Genomic DNA, 26,607 nt, shown 5'->3' with positions numbered 1-26,607 from the left:
TTAGTGATAGTTATCGTTGTTAGGGGTCTATTTATGACCCTTCGTTTTTTTCACTTGATACTTTTCAATCCTTATCTCCTTGATAAGGACTGAAAAGTAACGGCTATGTATTAAAAAAACTTCTCAGGGACAGCAGTGCCGATAGACTGCTGTCCCTGAGAAGTGACTCACCTGATCATCGCAGTCTTTTCTCAAGTTTAAAGGCTGCGGTGATCTTCTCTTTTTTTTTCCTTTTTTGTTAGTGCGCATGCCCCGACTAAAAAGTTGGTGCATGCGCACTAGCATCCTGGACGGCAAACTGCAGGGTGATTGACAGGGAGGGATCACATGATCCCTCCACACATGCGCTGTTAGCTCTGCTCTTCAGAGCAGAGCTGGACAGCGCAAAAGTTTTCAGATATGTTAATGTACGCCAGCTTCAGATGGCGCCAGCTTCAGATGGCGTACATTAACATGTAAAAAAAGAGAAAAGTTTCTCTAAATAGACTTGCATACATAGCGGTTCTGAGCACTTCCCATACACTGTTATGGGGAGTGCTCAGAAAAACGATAGGAAATGCAAAGCAGCAGGTATCTGAGATATCTGCTGCGATGCTTCAATAATACATAGCAATTTCACGGTAAACACCCGAAAACTGTTGTTTTCGGGTGTTTAACACAAGAAAAATCCTTGATAAATAGACCCCTTAGTGAGATATTGAAAGACAGTTATTAGAAGGTATAGAGGTACCTCTTAGCTACATCAGACTAGTGAGGAATGTGTAGGTTATATTTTAGATACTAATAAGTATTGTTTCAAATTATTTGTCACCATTTATTTGAACCAAAGCAATCTATTTTTTATATAAAAGTTAGTAAAAAAAAAACAACTTAGAGATCCATGCCTAACTAATAAACGTGTCGCTGTGACTTTTAAAGACGGATTTGGAGTGATAATATTTCCTTTGTGTGTGTCTTTGTGAGAGAGAGAGAAAGGGAAACATATAGCTGGAAAGGAAAAATGAGTCAAGAAGCATCTGCTTAACTAACTAAAATAATGTTGCACCCCTGGGCACTATGAGTCATGTCCCAGTTTAACCACTTTTCTAGCACAACACGGACGACCACCAAGGGCAGCAAGTAAAAAAAAAAGTCTCAGCCAACGATCTGTGTAACCTCTCTGGCTGTTTCCTGTCGGCTGGGTATCCATGTGTTATAGTAGCTCCTTCAGAGGAAGTAATGGACTGCCTAGTGGTGCATAGAGGACCCACCTGGCAATATTTAAGAACTGTCAAAACATTACATGCGATGAGTGCCTTGTACTGGATCAGAGGCGATGCCAAGCAAGTTTAACCTTTATTTTCAATGTCCAGCACCCTGCTCTTCCCTCATGAATTACTTAGCAAAAACAGTTGGATGAAAAAACAAATAGGTTTTTATTCTAAATAAAATGCTTTCAGTAAATACACACTCTTTAACAAACAGTGTCAGGGGGTTGAAAGCACCTAAGCCAACTAAACAACTCACCCTATAGGGGCAATATCCACAAAGTCACTTGGAGCAATGACCTGACTGCAGAACAACATGTTCTGCTCCTCTGTCAGAGAGGTTGGGACTGAGTCCAATGTCTTCCTACTTTTACATAAAGAACACACAGGAAAACTTTTAAGTACTGTAAATTGCGACGCTTAAAACACATTTGAAACTATGTCACTGAATAAAATATATAACTACTGAAGAGAGAGGATGACAAGTGGGCTGTACCTTTACTTTTCAAGGTGCCTGGCACCCTGCTCTCCGGACATCATATTTTATTATCCTCTTACAGTACATTAAATAAACAGAGACAACCTATTTGAGACCGTCAAATGAGATTGATCATTTAAAACAAATGATTATATCATTATCAATAAGGGATGCTATATGAAAATATGTATGGAGATACCAAGTCACGGGAAGTGTATATTTCCTGTGTATGTGAAGACTTTGTTTCAGAAACTCTCTTTGTAGAATGTTTGGAGCTTAGTACTAAATTGCAGTATGTGATGCGATATCACCACCATATGGTAAGTATGTGTATCTACTTCTTATTTCTTAGAAAATTCTTCTTGATTCAATTCTAATGTAATTATGACTGAAACATAAAAATGTTGCTTATTGTAACTAATTTAATTTGTGATCCTGCCATCTCGCTTATTAGATTTAAAACAAAGTACTAAATACAAATTATTGGATCACATCAAGCTAACTGATTACGGCTTGTGTAAGGAGGGCCTAGGGCCAGGAGACACAACTAGCACTTTCTGTGATCACCAACTTACATTTCTCCTGAAATCCTCAGAGGAGAAGAGTATGGAAATATGCTGGAGAAAAAGTAGGTTGTTCCTCCCTTCAAGCTTCAGATCACAGATGATTATGGGTTGGAGAACTTTGACACTTAGTTTACCAGTGAGCCAGTGCAGCTTACGCCAGATGATGTGGATGTAATAAAACAAAGAGCCTGACCGATTTGAATATATTAACACATTGTTGCTCTCAACAGAAGAAAGAACTGTAGTGTTTATGGACTAACAATATGATTGATCCAGTAATTGTATCCTGTAACAGTATATGCACGGGAGGCTGGAAAACTGATGCCAGGTTCTTAGTACAGGCCACGCTACAGGATTTGCTGCTGAAAATCTGCTATAAGGGAAATGTCCATAGTGGATCTCTCCCTCAGTAGTATCTGCTCTCTGCATCAACAATGGTTCTCCGGTGCCATGTGCCGCTGTCCTGGAAAATCCACAAAAAGGAGGAAGTGGAGGAACTGTCAGAATCTGGACTGGTGACTTTCTCTACTTGTAAATCTGGATATTACAGAAAGCTGTGTATCTATCGCTGACATATAAAATTTTACCGAAAAACTAAGAAAAGGAATTGCACTGGAAATATTAAATTTTTAAATGACTTTTTGGAAATCAACAATGTAATGTGCCTAATTTAGCTTGTAGTGTGTGACATTATGCTGTTAATTTCCTAATGCAGAATTCCACGCAGACTAAACCGCCCAACCATAGATCCCCATAACACATCCCTTAGCCTTAACCGGTGGAATTCAGTTACTCTTGTATTATTCCCCCATCCACGTCCTAGTCAAGCCCACGTTTTGTAGACGTTGGAATCTTGATTTGTTTTGTAGCTGCTGGTTACTGGTGGAAGACAAGTCCCCAGTCCGTAGCATATCTGACAGTGTTACAGAGGCAAAGTCGCTACTCAGAGAATTAAGGTTAGGACACCAGAGACGAGTAACAAGGCTGGTTTGCATTTAATGAAATGTGATCACTAACGTGTACGCTCTATTTACATCAATGTCTTATCCTACATTGCAAAATAATCTGCTTTGTGAACATTTGCTTGGGGTATAGAATACGTAAAACTTAGTTTTTTTTCATCAGATCCTCTATACGTGATTATTTGCAGCTTCTGAGAAGTGATTACAGAAAAAAAGTTCCCTTGTTTGCAGTTTAAACCTTTTAATAATAATCAGTAAAAAGCACACAAAAAAAACATCAGTTGCTATGGAACAAAAATCATAAGATTGGTTGAAACTGATGTTCTTCCTAAAACTTAGATTCCTACCCATATCCCGTTGGGCACTGGTTCTCCATCATTACAATTTAAGACCAGATCACGTTTTACTTTCTATTAGAGACATGCTAAACCTTCTTTTCAGACTTTTAACAAATCATTAAGATAATTAAACAAGAAAGAAGCCAAATGTGGAGGTTTGTGTGTAATTTGTACATACATTCGGTTCTTTGCTGGGTGGATAAGTAGTGAGTGAGCGGTGTGTCAGACCAAACTATACTGCATCAGGGATGGGGCAAAAGAGTTGGTCCTGTGCAACTTCATGTACTTGTTTTGTGAAGGATTAATTACGTATATATGCTGAAAGTTTAACAACAAAAAAAGAGGATACAAATACTTAATTTTATACATTTAACTAAAGACATTAAGGGGCATATTTAACAAATCACGGTAGTGCACTATTGTGCACTTACCGTGGAATTAAAGTCCCGATGTGCCCTCCGCAAATTTATTAAAGGTGCATTGCAGCAGATATCATGGATATCTGCTGCTTTGCACTCCTGAACGTTTATGCGAGCAGTCACCATTCAACAGAATGGTGACTGCTCCTGGCCGCAATCTAACAAGTCCCGAAAAAAGAAAAATTTCGGGAACTTGTCTTGATAATGTACTGGCGTACATCATCCGAATTGAAGAAATCCACTGCTGTCAGCTCTGCTCCGAAGAGCAGAGCTGGACAGCGCATGTGTGGAGGGATCACATGATCCCTCCCTGTCACTCAGCGCTCTCTCTCTGCAACGATAGTTGCAGAGACAGAGTGGGGACTTTGTACGCATGTGCACTGCACATGCGCAATTGAAGGAAGAAGAGGAACGAAAACGAGATCCCCAAACAGCGCATCCGAAGAGGGGGGTAAGTGTGATTTTTTCTATCACAGAAACAGCAGTTTTTCGGAACTGCTGTTTCTGTGTTCCCTTTTTAATAAATTTGAGAAATAGTTCAATCCTTATCCTTGCGATAAGGATTGATAACTATTTCTCACTTTTGCCGATTAATGATAAATGTGCCCCTAAGTATGTTCCTGTGTTGTAATGTGTTATATATGTAAAATGTACTTGCTTTATAAATGAAATGAAGGATGGAATTGTGGTTCTGGAAGGGACTAATATATGGGAAAAATTGGTCGGGTAAGTATCTTGTCCTCTGATTTGGACTAGTAATATAACATTATAGCTAATTTAAAGATTGTAAAGCAGTAAATATGTTCTTTTTAGTTGTCTAAATTTAAAGGCATTAAATTGTTTGCACAGAAGATGGTATACTAATTCATAAATTAGTTAAGATAATTCATATTCTTTCACATGAAAGACGTTATTGAATAATTAATGAAAAAATAAACACAAATTCTTGGCGGGCTTTTGAAAACTTGCTACAAAAAATCGCAAACCAATCAGGATCATTCTTTAGCTATCCAATCATAGCGCAGGACTGAGCATATATAGATGTGTTTTAACGGCTGTTTCTTCAGTTACTAGTACATACGTGTAGTAGAACAATGGCCAGGACCAAGCAGACCGCCCGCAAATCTACTGGAGGGAAAGCTCCCCGCAAGCAGCTGGCAACTAAAGCCGCCCGGAAGAGCGCCCCAGCTACCGGCGGCGTGAAGAAGCCGCATCGTTACCGTCCAGGAACTGTTGCTCTCCGAGAGATCCGCCGCTACCAGAAATCCACTGAGCTGCTGATCCGCAAGCTGCCCTTCCAGCGTCTGGTGCGGGAGATCGCCCAGGACTTCAAGACCGACCTGCGCTTCCAGAGTTCGGCAGTCATGGCCCTGCAAGAGGCCAGCGAAGCTTACCTGGTGGGGCTCTTCGAGGACACCAACCTCTGCGCCATCCACGCCAAGAGGGTGACCATCATGCCCAAAGACATCCAGCTGGCCCGCAGAATCCGCGGGGAGAGGGCATAAGATAATAGTACATCTATATACATAACACAAAGGCTCTTTTCAGAGCCACCAAATCCTTCTAAACGAGCTCTGGCATGATCTGTATGTTACTTTATAAGAGGCTATTACACCCGCTGTTTACCGGTTTATGTGGTATCTAAATGTCATCGCTTAAAAACAAAACACGACTCGAATACTGTGCTCCGATCATCCGTTCTTTACAGTTTGTCTATGGTAAGAACACAACACGTGCACCCACTCTAGCTACAGGTTTTTTCTATAACATTAAGTTCTTACATTGCATAAAAATGACACGAGCCAAACATTAACTTCCCCGCGGCACAGCTCCTTTCTGTCGGGAAGCTCACAAATCTAGATTGATACATGGTCTCGGTATAGACGTAAAATAATGTCCTGTAAAATTACACAAATAAACTGCAATGGAAACAACCGCGCTGTAATCAGCTATTACAGGAAAAAGTGGGTGGCTCTGAGAAGAGCCTTTGTGTTGTAGGGACGTCGGTTCTGTAGGGTAACATGCAGATCAAATCACTTGCTCTTCCTCCGTGATTGGTCCATTTCAAGATAACCAATGCCGCTCAGGTTCATGCACAGACCAATCAGAGAGTGAAAGGTGGAATTATGGACGTACTGATCGTCACATGATACGTCTGTCCAATATTGCTTGATTCCTCATTTGCATTCATTTGCCTATAAATATGGCAGATCTGGGAGCTGTTTAAAACTGTTTATTCTGTAGTGTGTAGAAGGAGTGAATCGATCATGTCTGATCCTGTAGAATCAGCGCCTGCGTCTAAGAAAGCCTTCAAGAAAGTGGTGACCAAGACCCAGAAAAAAGATGGGAAGAAGCGTAGGAAGACCAGGAAGGGGAGTTACGCCATCTTCGTGTACAAGGAACTGAAGCAGGTGCACCCCGATACCGGCATCTCCTCTAAGGCTATGGGCATCATCCTTTATTAATGACATCTTTGAGCGCATCGCTGGGGAATCTTCCCGCCTGGCTCATTATAACAAGCGCTCTACCGTCACCTCCCGGGAGATCCAGACCGCCGTACGCCTGCTGCTGCCGGGAGAGCTGGCCAAGCATGCCGTGTCCGAGGGCACCAAGGCCGTCACCAAGTGCACCAGCGCCAAGTTATCCCTTCTCCGCCCGAAATGAACACAAAGGCTCTTCTAAGAGCCACCCACTTTCTCTACAATCGGGCTGTAATTATTGTGTTTTGTGCTGTAACTGTAATAGGCTGCTAGCAAATGATTTCAGACTATTATCTGGCTTTTCATCCGGACTTCATTTAACAATTTCCTGAATGGTTTATTCGGACTTTTAATGATACGAATACATAAGGTGTACACGTTGATCTATATGGTGCACTTAAAGAAACGTAAATATAAATGTGGTAATAACCCTTGTCCATTAACATTTATTATACAACATTTCATAGAATTTGTATTTCTTGTGTTCATTTTTAATTTATAAACGCGCTTTGAATTCTTGGCTCTTTCTTAGAAAACATCAGAAACTGGAAGTTGGCAACCACACTAATCTGACTCCAGAGCCACCTCATGTGGTCACTGAGGGAAACTCTCCTCTAGTTGTCCCGATATCTGTTTAATTCTCCACTTGTGGTTAAGGAATTTACTGATACATTCAACTGTAACAAATAGAGTATCAAAGTGAATATTTATTGTGCATTATATTTTTGCTACATTTCTATGAGTAAAAGAGTGAATAAACCGTATTCCCCAAGAGACATAAGTATTGTCGGCAATGCTATTTATCCTTTGTGCCAAAGTTGATCACAATGTGCAAGGAAGGATGGTTAACGGCAGGTGTAATGCAAGGGGTTAAAGTTTGCATATTCTCCATTATGACAGTGGGTATACCGGACAGAATCTATTGAAAGACTGCTGGCGTCGCGAGAACCCTGCGTATCTGAAAGTTCCAAAAAGGTTAAGACTGCCGAGAATGTCAGTGACCCTTGAAGAACCTATCTGCAATCAGAACAATCATGTTATACACTGCAGTGCAACAACCAGCGTTTGCAATATACAATGATAATCAGGAGGTGTTGCAGGAGAAACGGTGATTTTTCTATGTAGTAAACATACATTTGTCTAGATGTAATAACCAGCGCATGAGTTTGCAGTCTTACTGTAATATTGTTATGAAGTCACATTTGCCTCTTCACAGCAATACCCAAGGTTATGACAGCAAATGTGGTTGAGTGTAAGGCCTGGAGACCGTATATGGTTACCTAATACATACCCCACACTCCCGTGTTTCCTCCTTATAGATCATATCGTGTGCATACAGCTCTGTCGTGAGAGGGTGGGTGGCTCTGAAAAGAGCCTTTGGGGGGAGTTAAGAAAGATCAGGCTGCGACTCTTCCATCACTTCTTTGCCGCAGCTTTCTTAGCCGGACTCTTGGTAGCTTTGGGCTTAGTCGCCTTTTTAGCCGGGCTCTTGGCAGCTTTAGGTTTAGTCGCTTTCTTAGCCGGGCTCTTGGTAGCTTTGGGCTTAGCTGCTTTCTTGGCAGCTTTGGGCTTAGCCGCCTTCTTAGCCGGGCTCTTGGCAGCCTTCTTTGGGCTTTTTGCGGCAGACGCCGTTGGCTTCTTCACCTTCTTCGGGCTCTTGGCCGCACTCGGAGCTTTCTTGGGCTTCTTAGGGGATTTGGCCACTTTCTTTGCCGCCGGCTTCTTGGGCTGCACAGACTTCTTGGCCGCCTTCCCTTTGCTCTCCAGCTGCTTCTTATTCAGTTTGAAGGACCCGGAAGCGCCGCTGCCTTTCACCTGGATGAGGGTTTCCTTGGTCACCAAACCTTTCACAGCCAGTTTGACGCGGGTGTTATTCTTCTCCACATCGTAACCTCCGGCAGCCAGAGCCTTCTTCAAAGCGGCAAGAGAAACCCCGCTGCGCTCTTTGGAGGCGGACACGGCTTTCAGGATCAGCTCGGACACTTTAGGACCAGAGGGTTTGGGGCTCTTCTTGGCTCCTCCTGCGGCTTTCTTCGGCTGTCTCTTCTTTTTGCCGGCGCCCTCTGATAGAGGAACAGACTCAGCGGCGACTGGTGCGGTTTCTGCCATCTTCACTACAAGTACACAAATAGAAAAGTACTATCCATAGAGGGCGGCAGAAGTCTCTTATATACACTGCCGGCTGCGCTGTGATTGGCTGGTGTTCACAGTCCGTCCTGTGTTTCTATTGGTGGATACGCAGACACGTAAACCCTTCCCTGTCTGAGTGTAAGGGGAGCTTTCCTCGTACGTTGTGTTTCTGTGACCGAGGAAAAGAGACTTTTATACGAAATGAGAAGACGAGCGAGCTGGTTCTCTGCACCACAACCGTCCTCCAAGGCCTCTCCTAACCCTTTATGGTCATTGCTGGACTAGGTGCTGCTAAGGAAGCCAGGAATCCCCGCTGGCAGCTCCTCCATACCCCGTCGGATCTGCCCGGCATGTGACACATCTCCCCGTTTCTACAAGGCTAAAATGGCCCATCCGGGCTCTTCTCTCTCCACCTGGCACTTGACATAAAGAAGATGCTCTTTGTCACACTCTGTACAGAGCAGGGTACATATTGAACGACATAAAGATGATCAAGACTCTTGTACACCCGGGTGGTTAGCACAGGCAGGTTGTCTCTGCTCCCAATCCAAACAACTTTATGATATTCTTGTCTTGAAAATAAATTGCCATCTTTATTGTGAAGAGACGCTGGTGTGGCAAGAGCAGGCTGCTGGGCACATTGAAAAACAAAGGCATCTTGGTATCCTCTCTTGCCAACACTTGTAGAGTAGGGTCAATAAATGTTGTCCCTCCTGGGAAACCCTCTCTCGTCAATAAAGCAGATATTAAAGAACCATAAATCTTACTGTATGGAGTACAAAGGGGTTGCAGTATCACAGTGCTATATCTTCAGTTCTAAAGCAGCATGGTCACTTACTATTGTATTTAGTCTTGGTTTGTAGCACATTACACGGGTACAGTGACGGATTGCTTATAAACTGTAGACTTCTGATTCCCTCAGCTTAACACCATACATTAATATTGTTAATCTTAGCACTATAAACTTAACTATAATAAAGACACAACAACTTTGTAGTGGAAAATAAAATAATATTTTTATTTATTTATTTACCTATAAAGGGTGGCGGCGAGAGCGATTGAATCTGCTAACAATTAATATCGAAAACCGAACAGTGTATGGCCCACAGGCACTAACCACTGGTCCCAGGCACCACAGTCCTTTACGATCGGCCGCTGCTAAATCTGGCGTTATAGTGACCACTCCCTTCTGGGCTCCCCAAGACGTACGCGCACAGTGCTGGTCAAGGGGTCCTCGCACAGAGGTACCAAGAGCCAGGGTGCTTCGAAAGGAGCGGTGACGTGCGGCCAATCAGTGATAGCACCGTATGAATTAGTCGCTGATTGAAAAAGCTCTCCTGCCACGCTGGGGTCCTTTAACGGACCCCCAGCCCGCCACCCATAGACCTCACTAACTGACCTACTCTCCAAAAAAGCTGTTCTATAAAAATCCAATTGCCTTCCTCTGACAGGTGAACCCCATCATTCCTATTTCGGAGGAAAAAATGGCAAAATACCTTCATGCCCCCGTATAAAAGCAACAGCGAGCAGCAAAGCCCAAGGTTAACACTGGACGGGGAGTATATTATTGCGTATCCATCACCTATTTGGTCTAATATACCTTTTGTACGCGTCTGAATTCCAGCGCCCTAAAGCTTTAATGGCGCTAACGGAAGAACCACTCTCAGCAGCAACAGTAGCCGCCCCAATCCTGAAGGAGTGAGTGCCAAATAATAACGGGTCTAGGCCCACGTGCTTCAGTGCACTCTTAAATATGGCCGTGAACTGATATTTCGACAAAGGTGATCCGTCAGCATGAATCATCCAGGGCTCAGAATCATGTGGTCTAACTCTTTGAAACTCAATGCACAGTACCACGGGGCAGATATCACAATCCCCTTGTGCAGAAATGGATATCCATTGACCACGACCCACTTGATCTGTTTTGGATCTGAGGATTTGACAAGACAGCATGTTAACATCCAACAACATGTGCTTTGCTGACAAGGCATTCCCCAAATTATGCTTAGACTGCGCCACCAACTCACTCACTCTAAACGCAGCAAAGAAAGCGAGCGAAAAAGCTAAGCGAAAGAGCAACGACTCATAAACACTTTCTGTAATGACCGCCAGCGCAGAAATAAGCTTCCTCAAGATGTTCTTGTCCACCGGCCTTCTAATATCCTCCTTACCTGGTTGCACTCACAACCAACCTTTCAAGGCCTTAGTGACCAAGAACCCTTTAGTAAAATCAGTTCACCTATGGAGTTTGGCCATAAACGAGATTCCTGCCAGCATAGCCGTCATTAAAGTTTTAGAAATGCCCTGCTGATACTTAAACCAAATAAAATCAAGCATGTCCGCGCTTTGACCTGAGTCACACCGACCGCGCGACTGTAAGTACTGTCCCCATTGGCGCCATGCTGCACGATATGCTCTCCTGGTGGAAGGGGCCAAAGAAGCTTCCGCCAGTCTCGACTACCTGCCAAACAAAAGGGGGACATGGCGTACCCGTAACGTCTGCCTGCGAAGCCAATTCCCTAAAACGTGCCCACTGTCCTCTGGATAACGCGTCCGCCACCTCATTCTCCGCACCAGGCACATGTCTTGCTCTGAATGTAATGTCATTCTCAAGGCAGCGCAGCACCAAATGCCTCAACAACTCGATTGCAGGAATGGATGATGTGCTCCGTTTATTAATGCACTGCACTACTCCCAGATTATCGCACCAGAATATCACCTCCTGCCCTCTTAACAGAGACGCCCATAATTCCACCGCTACTACAATGGGGAACAACTCCATTACCAGTAGGTTGACTAGCAACCCTTTACCACGCCATGCCTCTGGCCACCGATCCGCACACCATCTACCTTTAAAGTATGCTCCAAAACCAACCGACCCAGAGGCTTCTGTCACTAACTCAAGGTGCTTATTAGAGACTGGTGCAGCCGGCCAGATAGAAATCCCGTTAAATTTCTCTAAGAACCTTAACCACATCCGCAAATCCTCTCTTATCTCCTTAGTTAGTGTAACCCTAGCGTGTGGCCGCGACATTCCCACTGTAGCCAGCTGCATCTTTCTACAGAACACTTTTCCCATAGGAATAATTCTGCAGGAAAAATTAAAGGAACCCAACAATGATTGTGCCTGGCGTAAGGAAACAGACCTTGAAGCCAACGTAAGCTCAATTGATCTAACCAGCTTCTCCACCTTCTCCTGGGGCAACCTACAACAACCTTCCCGCGTGTCAATCTCGATTCCCAAGAATGACAAACAAGGTAAGGGACCTTCTGTCTTGTCGTGTGCCACTGCCACTCCCAAGATAGAAAATAAAGCCTTGGCCGCAAACAGCATGTCTGCGCACTCTGACGAGCCCACCTTTCCAATAAACAAAAAGTCGTCCAAATAGTGAGCTATACCCACATGACCCATTCCTGCCTGTAAACACCAGTGCAAGAAGGAGCTGAACGCTTCAAAGAATGTGCAGGACACTGCGCAACCCATTGAAAGACATTTGTCCACATAGTACCCATCTGGCAGACGAAAACCCATAAATCTAAAGGACTCTGGATGAAGGGGAAGCAGGCGAAAGGCAGATTCAATATCTAGTTTCGTCAACAAAGCCCCCGACCCAAAGGATCTGACTAGATCTAAGGCTTCTTCAAACGACTGATAACTCACTGAGCTATCCTCTGCCTCTATGGCATCGTTAACCGATTGCCCGTGAGGATGGGGAAGGTGCTGTATCAGCCTAAATTTCCATGTCGCCTTTTTAGGTACCACTCCCACTGGGGAGATGACCAAATTCGCTATGGGAGGAGATGGAAAGGGGCCAGCCATGCGGCCTAAATCTACTTCTTTCCGCACCTTCTCCTCCAAAATTTCTGGGAACTCATAGGCTGAGCGCAAATTATTTTTTGCATTAGCCATAACACTAAGTACTATGGGAAGGGAAAAACCTATCTTACAACCTGCACCTAAAAATTCCGCCTGCTTCCTATTCGGAAACAAGCGAAGCCACATGTCCAGCTGCTCTGTCTGGACCGGCGAACCCGCTTTACTGAGCGGGCCCTGACTCCCCCTTGCTCTTTCCTGCTCCTGGCACGCCTTTATTGCAGTCACGAGCTGGATGTGGTCCTTTGCATTTGGCACAAGCATGCCTGTACCTACATGCATTTCCTCTAGTGCACGTGCCGCTGTTAAAGGCAAAGCACCTGTTTCTGTTCTGCGTTGGGGGAGAACCACATCTCCCCTGCATGCGAAACCTCTGCACCCTAAAATCCTGCCCCTCACTTTCCTTCGGACGCATCATCTCCATCCACGTCTCTACGTCCTTACAATCAAATGGAATGATGCACTTTCCTTTTACTTTCTCCCTGAAGCTCTCATCATATCTCCGCCAGATTGAGCCTCCATCTCTCCTATAGATCCCCGTAATTAGGTGTAAATATCTCCAGACATCCACCGCCGCCTCGAGCTTGGTTTCCAAATATACTGAAGCAAATACACTAAACACCGTCACCCAATTGGGGAATGATTTATAGGCCTCCTCTCCTATTCCACCTTTCTCCTTAGCCTTTTCTAGCTCTTTCTTGCCCATTTTAGTTATATTGAAGATATCTACATACGCTCCCTTCTTAATCCTCTCTCTGGAACTCCTCCTCATCCCTGATGTCAGCGCCGTATACGAGCAATGGACTACTGGCCCTTTACCCCCGCTTTCTTTAACCGCAGCCTGCGCTACCTTCCTCTGGCTTTTCGCCCCACTAAAATGCTCATTCAGAATCCTCAACAATTTCTTAGAACTACTTTCCTGGTCCGATGAGGACCCACTGTATAAAGATGACACACTTGTACTATGTGAAACCGTGTGAGACAAAACTTTACGGCACTCACCTTGCGATGCGACCCCCGGACTTGCCGCTTCATCCCGCCGAGGAGCCCTCTCCGCTGACGTCTCACTCCTTGTGGCTGACAGCCGGCGTCTCCTCGATGTCGCCGGACCTACTGCTAAGCCACCAGCATCAATTCCACTGCTACCCTGTCTTTCTGGGGAACAAAGAACGTTAGTACCCGTTCCTCTTGCTCTGTTCGCCGCATGCCTGCGCTCTGGCACCACTGACCTAGGGGTCTGCCTATCATCCTCTACCTCACCATACCTTACCGCGCGCCCTTGCTGCCGGCTTACATAGCTCGCTCGGGGATGCCTGAGTGGCGGTTCCCCTACCACCAAGGGTCTATCCTGATAATACGACGTTCCCCTGAACTGCTGGTAATCCCTGTCAACCCCTTGATGACAACATGGCTGCCCGCTGCCGCGGCCCCCCATCCTACTCTGATATTGGCCTCTACAGCCACCTGCCTCCCGATACTGCTCTTCAAAACTATCAGGAGGTAAAAGATATGGTCCATGGGTACATGCTTCCTGACCTGGTAAAGAATGGAACGCTGGCCCTCCCCTCCCCATACTTGGCCCCCACGATGGGAGAGGGTGCCGCTGCTGACAAGGCCCACCCGGACCTACGCTTTGCTCATCATACCCGTAGAACCTGTCTTCAGCCCGACCGAGCCCTGCTTGGGCGTTCATAAAATCACAGAACTGCTGCCCCTCATCTCTCAAATGGCGGCCCCCGCCACCCCCATATTCACTGTCCAGGCTCTCTGCGTAGTGCCCCAAATCCCAGTCATACCGATGTCTACTACCCCCTTGATACTAGGGATGAGCGCACTCGGATTTATGAAATCCGAGCCCACCCGAACGTTGCGGATCCGAGTCGGATCCGAGACAGATCCGGGTATTGGCGCCAAATTCAAAAGTGAAACTGAGGCTCTGACTCATAATCCCGTTGTCGGATCTCGCGATACTCGGATCCTATAAATTCCCCGCTAGTCGCCGCCATCTTCACTCGGGCATTGATCAGGGTAGAGGGAGGGTGTGTTAGGTGGTCCTCTGTGCTGTTTAGTTCTGTGCTGTTTAGTTCTGTGCTGTTTAGTTCTGTGCTGTTTAGTTCTGTGCTGTTTAGTTCTGTGCTGTTTAGTGCTGTGCTGTTTAGTGCTGTGCTGTGCTGTGCTGTGCTGTGCTGTGCTGTGCAGTGCTGTGCAGTGCTGTGCTGTGCTGTGCTGTGTTCTGCAGTATCAGTCCAGTGGTGCTGTGTGCTGTGCTCTGTCCTTCTGAGGTCAGTGGTGCTGCTGGGTCCTGTGCTGTGTCCTGTTCAGTCCAGTGGTGCTGTGTCCTGTGCTCTGTGCTTCTAAGGGCATAGTTATTTCCCCATTATTCCCAAGTTTTTAAAAAATAAAAAAAAAGTAAAAAAAAATAAAAAATTAGAAATTAAAAAAAATATATATAATTATAACCAAATGTGCAAAACCAATCCAGCAGTATAAGTCCATTGGTACTGCAATATTACCAAGTTCACACATTCTGCAGTATCAGTCCAGTGGTGCTGTGTCCTGTGCTCTGTCCTGCTGAGTTCCGTAGTGCTGCTGGGTCCTGTGCCGTGTCCTGTTCAGTCCAGTGGTGCTGTGTCCTGTGCTCTGTGCTTCTAAGGGCATAGTTATTTCCCCATTATTCCCAAGTTTTTAAAAAATAAAAAAAAAGTAAAAAAAAATAAAATTTTTTTTTAAAAAAAAAAATATATAATAATTATAACCAAATTTGCAAAACCAATCCAGCAGTATAAGTCCATTGGTACTGCAATATTACCAAGTTCACACATTCTGCAGTATCAGTCCAGTGGTGCTGTGTCCTGTGCTTTGTCCTGCTGAGTTCCGTAGTGCTGCTGGGTCCTGTGCCGTGTCCTGTTCAGTCCAGTGGTGCTGTGTCCTGTGCTCTGTGCTTCTAAGGGCATAGTTTTTTCCCCACTATTCCCAAGTTTTTTAAAAATTAAAAAAAAGTAAAAAAAAATAAAAAATTAGAAATAAAAAAAAATATATATAATTATAACCAAATGTGCAAAACCAATCCAGCAGTATAAGTCCATTGGTACTGCAATATTACCAAGTTCACACATTCTGTAGTATCAGTCCAGTGGTGCTGTGTCCTGTGCTCTGTGCTTCTAAGGGCATAGTTTTTTCCCCACTATTCCCAAGTTTTTTAAAAATTAAAAAAAAGTAAAAAATTAGAAATTAAAAAAAATATATATAATTATAACCAAATGTGCAAAACCAATCCAGCAGTATAAGTCCATTGGTACTGCAATATTACCACGTTCACACATTCTGCAGTATCAGTCCAGTGGTGCTGTGTCCTGTGCTCTGTGCTTCTAAGGGCATAGTTATTTCCCCATTATTCCCAAGTTTTTAAAAAATAAAAAAAAGTAAAAAAATATAAAAAATTTAAAAAAAAATAAATAAATATAATAATTATAACCAAATTTGCAAAACCAATCCAGCAGTATAAGTCCATTGGTACTGCAATATTACAAAGTTCACACATTCTGCAGTATCAGTCCAGTGGTGCTGTGTCCTGTGCTCTGTCCTGCTGAGTTCCGTAGTGCTGCTGGGTCCTGTGCCGTGTCCTGTTCAGTCCAGTGGTGCTGTGTCCTGTGCTCTGTGCTTCTAAGGGCATAGTTTTTCCCCCACTATTCCCAAGTTTTTTAAAAATTAAAAAAAAGTAAAAAAAAATAAAAAATTTAAAAAAAAAAAAAATATATAATAATTATAACCAAATTTGCAAAACCAATCCAGCAGTATAAGTCCATTGGTACTGCAATATTACCAAGTTCACACATTCTGCAGCATCTTGTGCTACATATAATGGAGACCAAAAATTTGGAGGATAAAGTAGGGAAAGATCAAGACCCACTTCCTCCTAATGCTGAAGCTGCTGCCACTAGTCATGACATAGACGATGAAATGCCATCAACGTCGTCTTCCAAGCCCGATGCCCAATCTCGTAGTACCGGGCATGTAAAATCCAAAAAGCCCAAGTTAAGAAAAAGTAGCAAAAAGAGAAACTTTAAATCATCTGAGGAGAAACGTAAAGTTGCCAATATGCCATTTACGACACGTAGTGGCAAGGAACGGCTTAGGCCCTGGCCCGTGTTCATGACTAGTGGTTCAGCTTCACCCACGGATCTTAGCCCTCCTCCTCCTCCCCCCCCCCTACAAAAAATTGAAGAGAGTTATGCTGTCAGCAACAAAACAGCAAACAACTCTGCCTTCTAAAGAGAAATTATCACAAATCCCCAAGGCGAGTCCAAGGGTGTTGGTGGTTGTCAAGCCTGACCTTCCCATCACTGTACGGGAAGAGGTGGCTCGGGAGGAGGCTATTGATGATGTAGCTGGCGCTGTGGAGGAACTTGATGATGAGGATGGTGATGTGGTTATTGTAAATGAGGCACCAGGGGGGGAAAAAGCTGATGTCCATGGGATGAAAAAGCCCATCGTCATGCCTGGTCAGAAGACCAAAAAATGCACCTCTTCGGTCTGGAGTTATTTTTATCCAAATCCAGACAACCAATGTATGGCCATATGTAGCTTATGTAAAGCTCAAATAAGCAGGGGTAAGGATCTTGCCCACCTAGGAACATCCTCCCTTATACGTCACCTAAATAACCTTCATAGTTCAGTGGTTAGTTCAGGAACTGGGGCTAGGACCCTCATCGGTACAGGGACACCTAAATCCCGTGGTCCAGTTGGATACACACCAGCAACACCCCCCTCGTCAACTTCCTCCACAATCTCCATCAGATTCAGTCCTGCAGCCCAAGTCAGCAGCCAGACTGAGTCCTCCTCAATACGGGATTCATCCGAGGAATCCTGCAGCGGTACGCCTACTACTGCCACTGCTGCTGTTGCTGCTGTTAGTCGGTCATCTTCCCAGAGGGGAAGTCGTAAGACCGCTAAGTCTTTCACAAAACAATTGACCGTCCAACAGTCGTTTGCCATGACCACAAAATACGATAGTAGTCACCCTATTGCAAAGCGTATAACTGCGGCTGTAACTGCAATGTTGGTGTTAGACGTGCACCCGGTGTCCGCCATCAGTGGAGTGGGATTTAGAGGGTTGATGGAGGTATTGTGGCCCCGGCACCAAATTTACTACCGGGGCCACTCCACTGTGCAGTCCATATTTAGATGTATCAGATATTAAACAACGGTGACAGTTGATGCCCAATTTTTTTATTTTATTGTGGCCTCGGTACCAAATTGTGTACCGGGTCCACCACACTACGCAGTCCAGATACTTGTTTGGTGGAATTCAGACCAGTTGAGGGTTTTATTATTATATTGTGTGGACCACTCTATCTATACCACAATACAACTCTATACCACTCTATTTCATACTTTAATTCTATTTCATACTTTAATTCTATTTCATACTTTAATTCTATTTCATACTTTAATTCTATTACTAATTACCATAAAGAGGAACAAAATAAACCAATTTTACCAAAAGTATAATATGACTTAGACTTACAAACACTACACTTGAAAGATCGTGCCTTTAAATGAAAAAGTCAGTCTTCATTGCACGACTATGTGCAACAGGGACAGTTTATTGGGTTTACAAAGTCAAACAATAACACTTTGACCCTGTCTGTCTGGGATCTCAATGACGAATTGTCTGTACCATGTTTGGAGGAGGTATTGTGGCCCCGGTATCAAATTGGGTCCCGGGGCCACCCCACTATGCAGTCCAGATACTTGTTTGGTGGAATTCTGACACGTGGAGGGTTTTTTAATTATATTGTGGCCTCGGTACCAAATTGTGTACCGGGGCCACCACACTACGCAGTCAAGATAGATAGATGCGTATTGCGTATCATAGATAAAGTACATTCAGTGGTGTGGGGCAAATTGAAAAATATTCAAAATGCACTGACATTATCAAAAACAAGAGGTTGTCACACGCTAAAACTCCAACATGTATATGATGGAGAGGATGGAGGAGCAGCCGTATGTGTAGTGTAATGCAGATCTGTTGAAGGTTTTTTATATATTTTATTGTGGTGCCCAGTGCCCACTCCTCTACGCAGTCCAGGTACATTTATTGGTGCGAATCATAAAAGTTCAGGGTTTTTAATATATATTGTGGTGACCAACTCCTCTACGCAGTCCAGGTACATTTATTGGTGCGAATCATAAAAGTTCGGGGTTTTTAAGATATTGTGGTGACCCACTCCTCTACGCAGTCCAGGTACATTTATTGGTGCGAATCATAAAAGTTCAGGGTTTTTAATATATATTGTCGTGACCCACTCCTCTACGCAGTCCAGGTACAATTATTGGTGCGAATCATAAAAGTTCAGGGTTTTTAATATATATTGTGGTGACCCACTCCTCTACGCAGTCAAGGTACATTTATTGGTGCGAATCATAAAAGTTCAGGGTTTTTAAGATATTGTGGTGACCCACTCCTCTACGCAGTCCAGGTACATTTATTGGTGCGAATCATAAAAGTTCAGGGTTTTTAATATATTGTGGTGACCCACTCCTCTACGCAGTCCAGGTACATTTATTGGTGCGAATCATAAAAGTTCAGGGTTTTTAATATATATTGTGGTGACCCACTCCTCTACGCAGTCCAGGTACATTTATTGGTGCGAATCATAAAAGTTCAGGGTTTTTAAGATATTGTGGTGACCCACTCCTCTACGCAGTCCAGGTACATTTATTGGTGCGAATCATAAAAGTTCAGGGTTTTTAATATATTGTGGTGACCCACTCCTCTACGCAGTCCAGGTACAATTATTGGTGCGAATCATAAAAGTTCAGGGTTTTTAATATATTGTGGTGACCCACTCCTCTACGCAGTCCAGGTACATTTATTGGTGCGAATCATAAAAGTTCAGGGTTTTTAATATATATTGTGGTGACCCACTACTCTACGCAGTCCAGGTACATTTATTGGTGCGAATCATAAAAGTTCAGGGTTTTTAAGATATTGTGGTGACCCACTCCTCTACGCAGTCCAGGTACATTTATTGGTGCGAATCATAAAAGTTCAGGGTTTTTAAGATATTGTGGTGACCCACTCCTTTACGCAGTCCAGGTACAATTATTGGTGCGAATCATAAAAGTTCAGGGTTTTTAATATATATTGTGGTGACCCACTCCTCTACGCAGTCCAGGTACATTTATTGGTGCGAATCATAAAAGTTCAGGGTTTTTAAGATATTGTGGTGACCCACTCCTCTACGCAGTCCAGGTACATTTATAGGTGCGAATCATAAAAGTTCAGGGTTTTTAATATATTGTGGTGACCCACTCCTCTACGCAGTCCAGGTACAATTATTGGTGCGAATCATAAAAGTTCAGGGTTTTTAATATATTGTGGTGACCCACTCCTCTACGCAGTCCAGGTACATTTATTGGTGCGAATCATAAAAGTTCAGGGTTTTTAATATATATTGTGGTGACCCACTCCTCTACGCAGTCCAGGTACATTTATTGGTGCGAATCATAAAAGTTCAGGGTTTTTAATATATATTGTGGTGACCCACTCCTCTACGCAGTCCAGAAAGATACCTTGTTGCAACGTTTTGGACTAATAACTATATTGTGAGGTGTTCAGAATACACTGTAAATTAGTGGAAATGCTTGTTATTGAATGTTATTGAGGTTAATAATAGCCTAGGAGTGAAAATAAGCCCAAAAACTTGATTTTTAAACTTTTTATGTTTTTTTCAAAAAAAATCCGAATCCAAAACCTTAAATCCGAACCGAGACCTTTCGTCAAGTGTTTTGCGAGACAAATCCGAACCTCAAAAATAACGAAAATCCGGATCCAAAACACAAAACACGAGACCTCAAAAGTCGTCGGTGCACATCCCTACTTGATACTCATATCCCCTTCCATGCGTGACAACCGGGTAATGCGAACTTCCACTGTCCGAAACTCGCTCCCCTGGACTATCGCCGGCAACCTGCCGTGCTGAAGGACCCCCTTTACCCCCTCCTCTCCTGCTGCCAGACCCCAACCCCCGCTCCAGATCCTTGCCCGCTGGGGACACAGACCTGGACCTACCGGTGTGCCGGCGTCCTCGCTGTGCCTGACCCCAAGTCGGAGACGGCGTTTCCATCCTGGATCTCCTAACCTTGTCTCTCCCCCTTGCTCCTTTCACTACATGCATCTGCTTAAGGGACCTGCTTGGAGCCCAGCCGCGCATTCTCACAGTACCCGCGGCCGGGGAAGCTGACATGTCCACCGCCTCCGGGTGTCCCCGATTAACCTCTCTCTGCTGCCTATCATGCTCCTCTGCCCCCGCTATCACCAACTCCGGACCAGGACTCCGTTCTCCAGGCCCCTCAGGTAAGATGGCGGCCGTCATCACACGAGGACTGACTGAGAGATCACTCTCGGCGGGGAGCTCAGTCAGGTCATTAAAACGGGCAGGGGGACCCACGCTGCACCTGGGGCGAGACATATTCCCAAATAGTTTGAAAGCAAAGGACCAGAATACGTGCAGCGCTATACAGTACCATAAATCCCTGAAACAACTAGCAACAATATCCCCACTGTTAACACAGAAAGAATCAGGCACAATGAAAAAACACCGTTATAGTAATCACAAAAAGCAACTTCAAAAACCAAATCATTTCCCTTAGCCGGACAGTGATCTGTTCAGCAGGAAATCCTAATGCCAAAGGAAGTTGCCCTGCCTAGCCAGAGATATATATGAAAACCTCCTTTAATTCCTCCCCCTAACATCCGGGAGCAGCAACTTCCTAAAACATTAAACCCTAATGTCCATGTCCAGCTTTGTGACAAGCATCTCCGTTTATTTACATTCAGCTTAAGGGCATCATTCCTAATAGTATGAACTGCAGTATTTTGGACACTAACGGCCAGGTTCCAGGAGCCAAAAATCCCAGGCTGCAGGTTAGCATTTCTAGAAAGAAAAAAACAATAATGTGTTAATTTTATGATTATCTTGGATTTAGAGACATTTTCTTGGATTATATTGAATTGTGTGACAATTGGTGGCTCCATTGTTTAATCATTCACTACTACAGACTTCAGGGAGCCCTTGGGCACGTGAGGGCACAACAAACTTACTGGTACTCTCCGCAAGATAGTGCCCTCCAATCCTCATGCTGGGACAAATTTCTCCACTTGTTCCCATCCCCTTCTGGACCAAGAGATCCAGAAGAGTGGCTTAAAGGGTGATGCAAGGTACATATTGGGTATCCATATGCTTTTCAAGCTTGCTAGAGGTTATAACTCCTAATGGACTGTCAGACATCACCCGGGAAGTTTGTAGCGTTAGCCGTTCTCAATTGTTAGAGTGCAAAATTATCCTCATTAGCAACCTTCTAGAGGAGTTTTTGACTTCCCTGCCTCTACTTACTATTGCCTTGTCACTTTTAAACTCATGGTCATGTAGACTGGTAGGTATTCATGCCTAACTCGGAGACTCTCCACCATACTTCTCTGTGATGAGAGCAGATTATTGGTATTGATCAATAAGGAGTAAATCTCCGGGAATCTCCTCTCATCATTATTAATGCTGCTGCTCAGATTATAACATTTTACCATGGGTCGTAATCAAGCAATTTTGTATAGTGTTATGAAATGTTCACTGTAAAGGAGCCTAAACGCCTATTAAAGTAAATGAGGAAATGTACACTGATAAAACACCTGGGTACCCTGAACGGACATTCCTGGGACTGGAAGAATGGGTAGTTATTTACCCGTTTGTAGTTAGAAAATCCGCCAAGGGTTTAAATGCCCAAGCAGCCTGCACTTAAAGACTTTTACTGTGATTATCCTCTTTCTGAATGTCAAATGCACAGCTTACTGGTTCTTGGCAGTGCTCCCAGAATTTACGGAGACAATACAGGAGGTCTCATGCTTCATTCAACATTATTTTATGTGTGTGTATATAAATTAGAGATGGTCACTGACCCCCGTGTTTTGGTTTTGGATTCGGTTTTGGATCTGGATTACCGTCGTGTTTTGGTTTTGGTTTTGGTTTTGCAAAACCGCCATTGCGTGTTTTGGTTTTGGTTTTGGTTTTGTTTGGTTTTGTTTTGCTATTTTTTGGGAAAATCCATGTTTTTGGGCCTAAATTAACCCAATTTAGTGCTCCAACTGTTTTAGAGACAAGTAATCTAATTGTTGAGGTAATAAATCATCCAAAAAAACAGTTTAATTCTTCGTTGGTAGGCCTATTCTACACACAAAACAGATTGTCTTCCTCTCCATCTATGCATATTGGCAATGCAGCCATCGTCTTTGAATGTATATTACACCCTACACTTATAGTTAAATATGTAAAGAAATGGAAAAAGCCAGTTTGGTTTCTGTCTCTCAAGGCCCCCCTCCACTTGTATAAAATAGCAAAAAATTCAGCCATTATAGACTGTACAATATTAATTGACATGGAGAAAGCCAGTTTGGTTTCTGTCTCTCTAGGCCCCCCTCCACTTGTATAAAATACTAAAAAATTCAGCCATTATAGACTGTACAATATTAATTGACATGGAGAAAGACAGTTTGGGGTCACTCTGTCTCTCTAGGCCCCCCTCCACTTGTATAAAATACCAAAAAATTCAGCCATTATAGACTGTACAATATTAATTGACATGGAGAAAGCCAGTTTGGTTTCTGTCTCTCTAGGCCCCCCTCCACTTGTATAAAATACTAAAAAATTCAGCCATTATAGACTGTACAATATTAATTGACATGGAGAAAGACAGTTTGGGGTCACTCTGTCTCTCTAGGCCCCCCTCCACTTGTATAAAATACTAAAAAATTCAGCCATTATAGACTGTACAATATTATGAAAAATGGACAAAGCCAGTTTAGGGTCACTCTGTCTATAACACCCTACCCTTAAGGATAAATTGCCCTAACAGCAGCCTTTCAAGATGGTATGTGATATGGAAATGCCACAAGTCCCTTTCCTCTTTGGGGGTAGATTGCACCCTACACTTACATAGAAAGTTTTAAAAAGATGTTATCGGCATCATCTTCAGCTTCATCCTCACCCTCATCAGTGTGTACGTCATCATCACAGACTATCAATTCATCGCCGCTTGAATCCGCCATTAGAGAACAGTCAGTGCTTGGATGTCTTGGATGGTGAAGGCCTTCCTCGTGGAAGATGTAGTTCATTTTTATAAACATCATTTTCTCCACATTTTTGGGAAGTAACCTTCTACGGCGATCACTGACTAAGTTCCCTGCTGTGCTGAACACTCGTTCAGAGTACACACTGGAGGGTGGGCAGCTTAGGTATTGCAAAGCAAGTTTGTACATGGGTTTCCAAATGGCCTGCTTTTCTTCCCAGTAAGGAAAGGGACTGTCTGACATTTCCATATCAACTACCTCTTGAAAGTAATCCTCCACCATCCTTTGCATGTTTATACTCATATTGGATGGACTTATGGGCAAAGTGACACATTTTTTTGAAAAATCCTTCAAACCAGCCCAGATGTTAAATTGTTCTCGTCTGCCCCCTGTGTCTTCCCTGCTTCTTTTTTGGAAATTTAATTTTTTACGAGCAACAGCTTGAGAAAGTGAAGGAGGACACGTCGTCAAGCCGAGGCCCAGTTCAGCGGCCAACTTGCTGAGCAATAGCTCCTTGCAAAAGTTCACATCTCGCTCATTTACAAGTAAAGACTCAATGTAGGTTTTAAACCTTGGATCAAGCACAGTGGCCAAAACGTACTGATCCGAGTTCAAGATCTTAATAACTCGAGGATCATTGTGAAGCGAATTAAGTACTTGATCGACAAGGCCAACATACTTTGCTGAATTGCTTGCTTTCAGCTCCTCCTTCATTTTCTCAAGCTGCTTTTCCAATAGTCTAATTAAAGGAATGACTTGGCTCAAACTAGCAGAGTCTGCACTGACCTCACATGTCACAACTTCAAATGGTTTCAGCACCTTGCACAGCACTGAAAGGATTCCCCACTGTGCAAGAGTGAAATACATCCCCCCTCCTTTCCCAATGTCATGACTTGTGCAATATGCTTGGATGGCTTTGCGCTGTTCCTCCATCCTCTGAAGCATGTACAGGGTGGAATTCCACCGAGTTACCACCTCTTGCTTAAGTTGGTGGCAGGGCAAGTTAAACTGCTCTTGGAGCTGCTGTAATCTCCTACATGCTGTGGCTGAATGCCTGAAATGGCCTGAAATTTTACGGGCCACCGAAAGCATCTCCTGCACCTCACGGTTATTTCGTAGGAAGCTCTGCACCACCAAGTTGATGGTGTGAGCAAAACAGGGAATATGTTGGAAATCACCCAGCTGTAATGCTCGCACTATATTGTTGGCGTTATCTGAAATGACATACCCTGGGGAGAGTCCGAGTGGTATAAGCCATGCATCAATCACATCTCTCAGTTTGCGTAACAAATTGTCAGCCGTATGCCTGTTAGTGAAGCCGGTGATACAAAGAGTGGCCTGCCTGTGACAAATGTTACGTAGTGGTGTACATGCTGCTGCTGTTCCTGCCGGTGAAGGTGAATGACCAACCCAGTGGGCTGTCACAGTCATATAGTCTTTGGTTTGGCCACTTCCACTTGTCCACATATCTGTGGTTAAGTGAACAGTGGGCAGAATGGCATTTTTCAGCGCAATCTCTACATTTTTACACACTTTTTGGTATAGTTGTGGAATAGCTTTACGGGAGAAATGGTGTCGCGATGGAATTCTGTAACGCGGACACAAAACCTCAATTAACTGTGAAAAACCAGCTGCGTTTATTGTGGAGATTGGACGCAGATCTAACACTAACATTGCAGCCATGGCGTCTGTGATTCGCTTGGCGACTGGGTGACTGCTGTCATATTTGCTTCCCCTCGCAAATGATTGTTTCACAGTTAATTGCTGAAATGTAGGACTGCTCATTTTATTCACCTGCCTCTGGGATGACGATTCACCCCCAGCAGCAGCAACAGCAGCAGCAGGACTAACGCTTTCTTCAGAGGAATCAATAATAGTGCCGGAGTCATCCAGCCTTAAGTGGGATGCCGGGCTAACTCCGAGCGCTACTGAGGATATTGATGAGGATGGTGTGGTGGGTGTATTTTGTAGCCGTCGGTATGTCGGTGAGCGGAGGGTCTTAGCTGATGAGGGAGTGCTTGTATTCTTTTGGGAAGAACTTTCAGCTTTTCCCAACACTTTGCCATGAACTCTCGTTAGATGGCGTAACATAGACGAGGTTCCAAGATGGTTAAGGTCCCTCCCTCGACTGACTGTGGCTTCACATACACTACAAATGGCTATACAATTGTTGTCTGGATTTGGGTAGAAATAATTCCACACATAAGAAGTGGATTTTTTTGTTTTATGCCCAGGCATGACAATGGCCTTTTTCTTGTCACGTGCCAGAACTGCTGCCACTGGTGCAGGACTTACACAAACAACCTCATCCTCATCAACATCCTCATTAGCGCCCTCGTCGCCTACACAAATCTCCCCCTCATCCTCTTCTAATTCCAAAGTGGCATCCTCAATTTGGGTATCACCGGCTACACTCGGGCTATTAAGGCACACATCAGCAGAATGCTCACGATTAGACATCCCACTGTTGGATGGACTCTCCACAGGGATTGTTGTCATTTGTGAATCAGAGCAAATATTCTCCTGTAATGCCTCACTGGTATCTTGCAGCTCAGCTTTGACGCGTAACAGTAGTTGTGCACCAATTGTAGCCTGGGTAACTTTTTGGGATCTGCCACTAATAGCCAAAGGTGAAGGCCTCATTCTCTCTTTGCCACTGCGTGTGTAGAATGGCATGCTTGCAATTTTTTTTTTATCGTCACTTAACTTTTGCTCAGTTACACTTCTTTTTCGCTTCAATACAGTAAATTTTTTTTTGGTTTTTGTTTTTTGCACTAATTTGAAAACACTCTGTTGTTTGACATCGCCTTGGCCAGATGACGTACTGGGAACACTAACATCAGGACTGGTGACAGAACCTGGTTGCTCATTTAGATCATATGTGGACTGCTTTGAATCCATTCTGAGCGCAAACCACTGAGGAGTGCTAAAAATTATTGAGTAGATACTGCTGACAGATATGACTTTTGACAGCCAGAAATATTAATG

General features: G+C 43.9%; 2 protein-coding genes and 1 pseudogene across 2 annotated transcripts; 2 read left to right on the top strand and 1 right to left on the bottom strand.

The window, feature by feature from the left end:
* Positions 1–5,104: 5,104 nt before the first annotated feature.
* On the top strand, positions 5,105–5,515 carry LOC142150664 (histone H3). The gene has a single exon (XM_075205859.1). It carries the CDS (start codon positions 5,105–5,107, stop codon positions 5,513–5,515), a length of 411 nt encoding a protein of 136 aa, XP_075061960.1.
* A 12-nt stretch (positions 5,516–5,527) lies between these two features.
* Positions 5,528–6,794, top strand: LOC142149821 (histone H2B 1.1-like; annotated as a pseudogene).
* A 910-nt stretch (positions 6,795–7,704) lies between these two features.
* LOC142149820 (histone H1-like) lies at positions 7,705–8,599 on the bottom strand. The gene has a single exon (XM_075205123.1). It carries the CDS (start codon positions 8,597–8,599, stop codon positions 7,907–7,909), a length of 693 nt encoding a protein of 230 aa, XP_075061224.1. The 3' UTR covers positions 7,705–7,906.
* Between the last annotated feature and the right edge of the window lie 18,008 nt (positions 8,600–26,607).

Source organism: Mixophyes fleayi, chromosome 4 (assembly GCF_038048845.1).
Source record: "Mixophyes fleayi isolate aMixFle1 chromosome 4, aMixFle1.hap1, whole genome shotgun sequence".
Taxonomy (NCBI): domain Eukaryota; kingdom Metazoa; phylum Chordata; class Amphibia; order Anura; family Limnodynastidae; genus Mixophyes; species Mixophyes fleayi.
The sequence above is the reverse complement of the archived record's forward strand: the minus strand, read 5'-3'. Positions and strand labels throughout refer to the sequence as shown.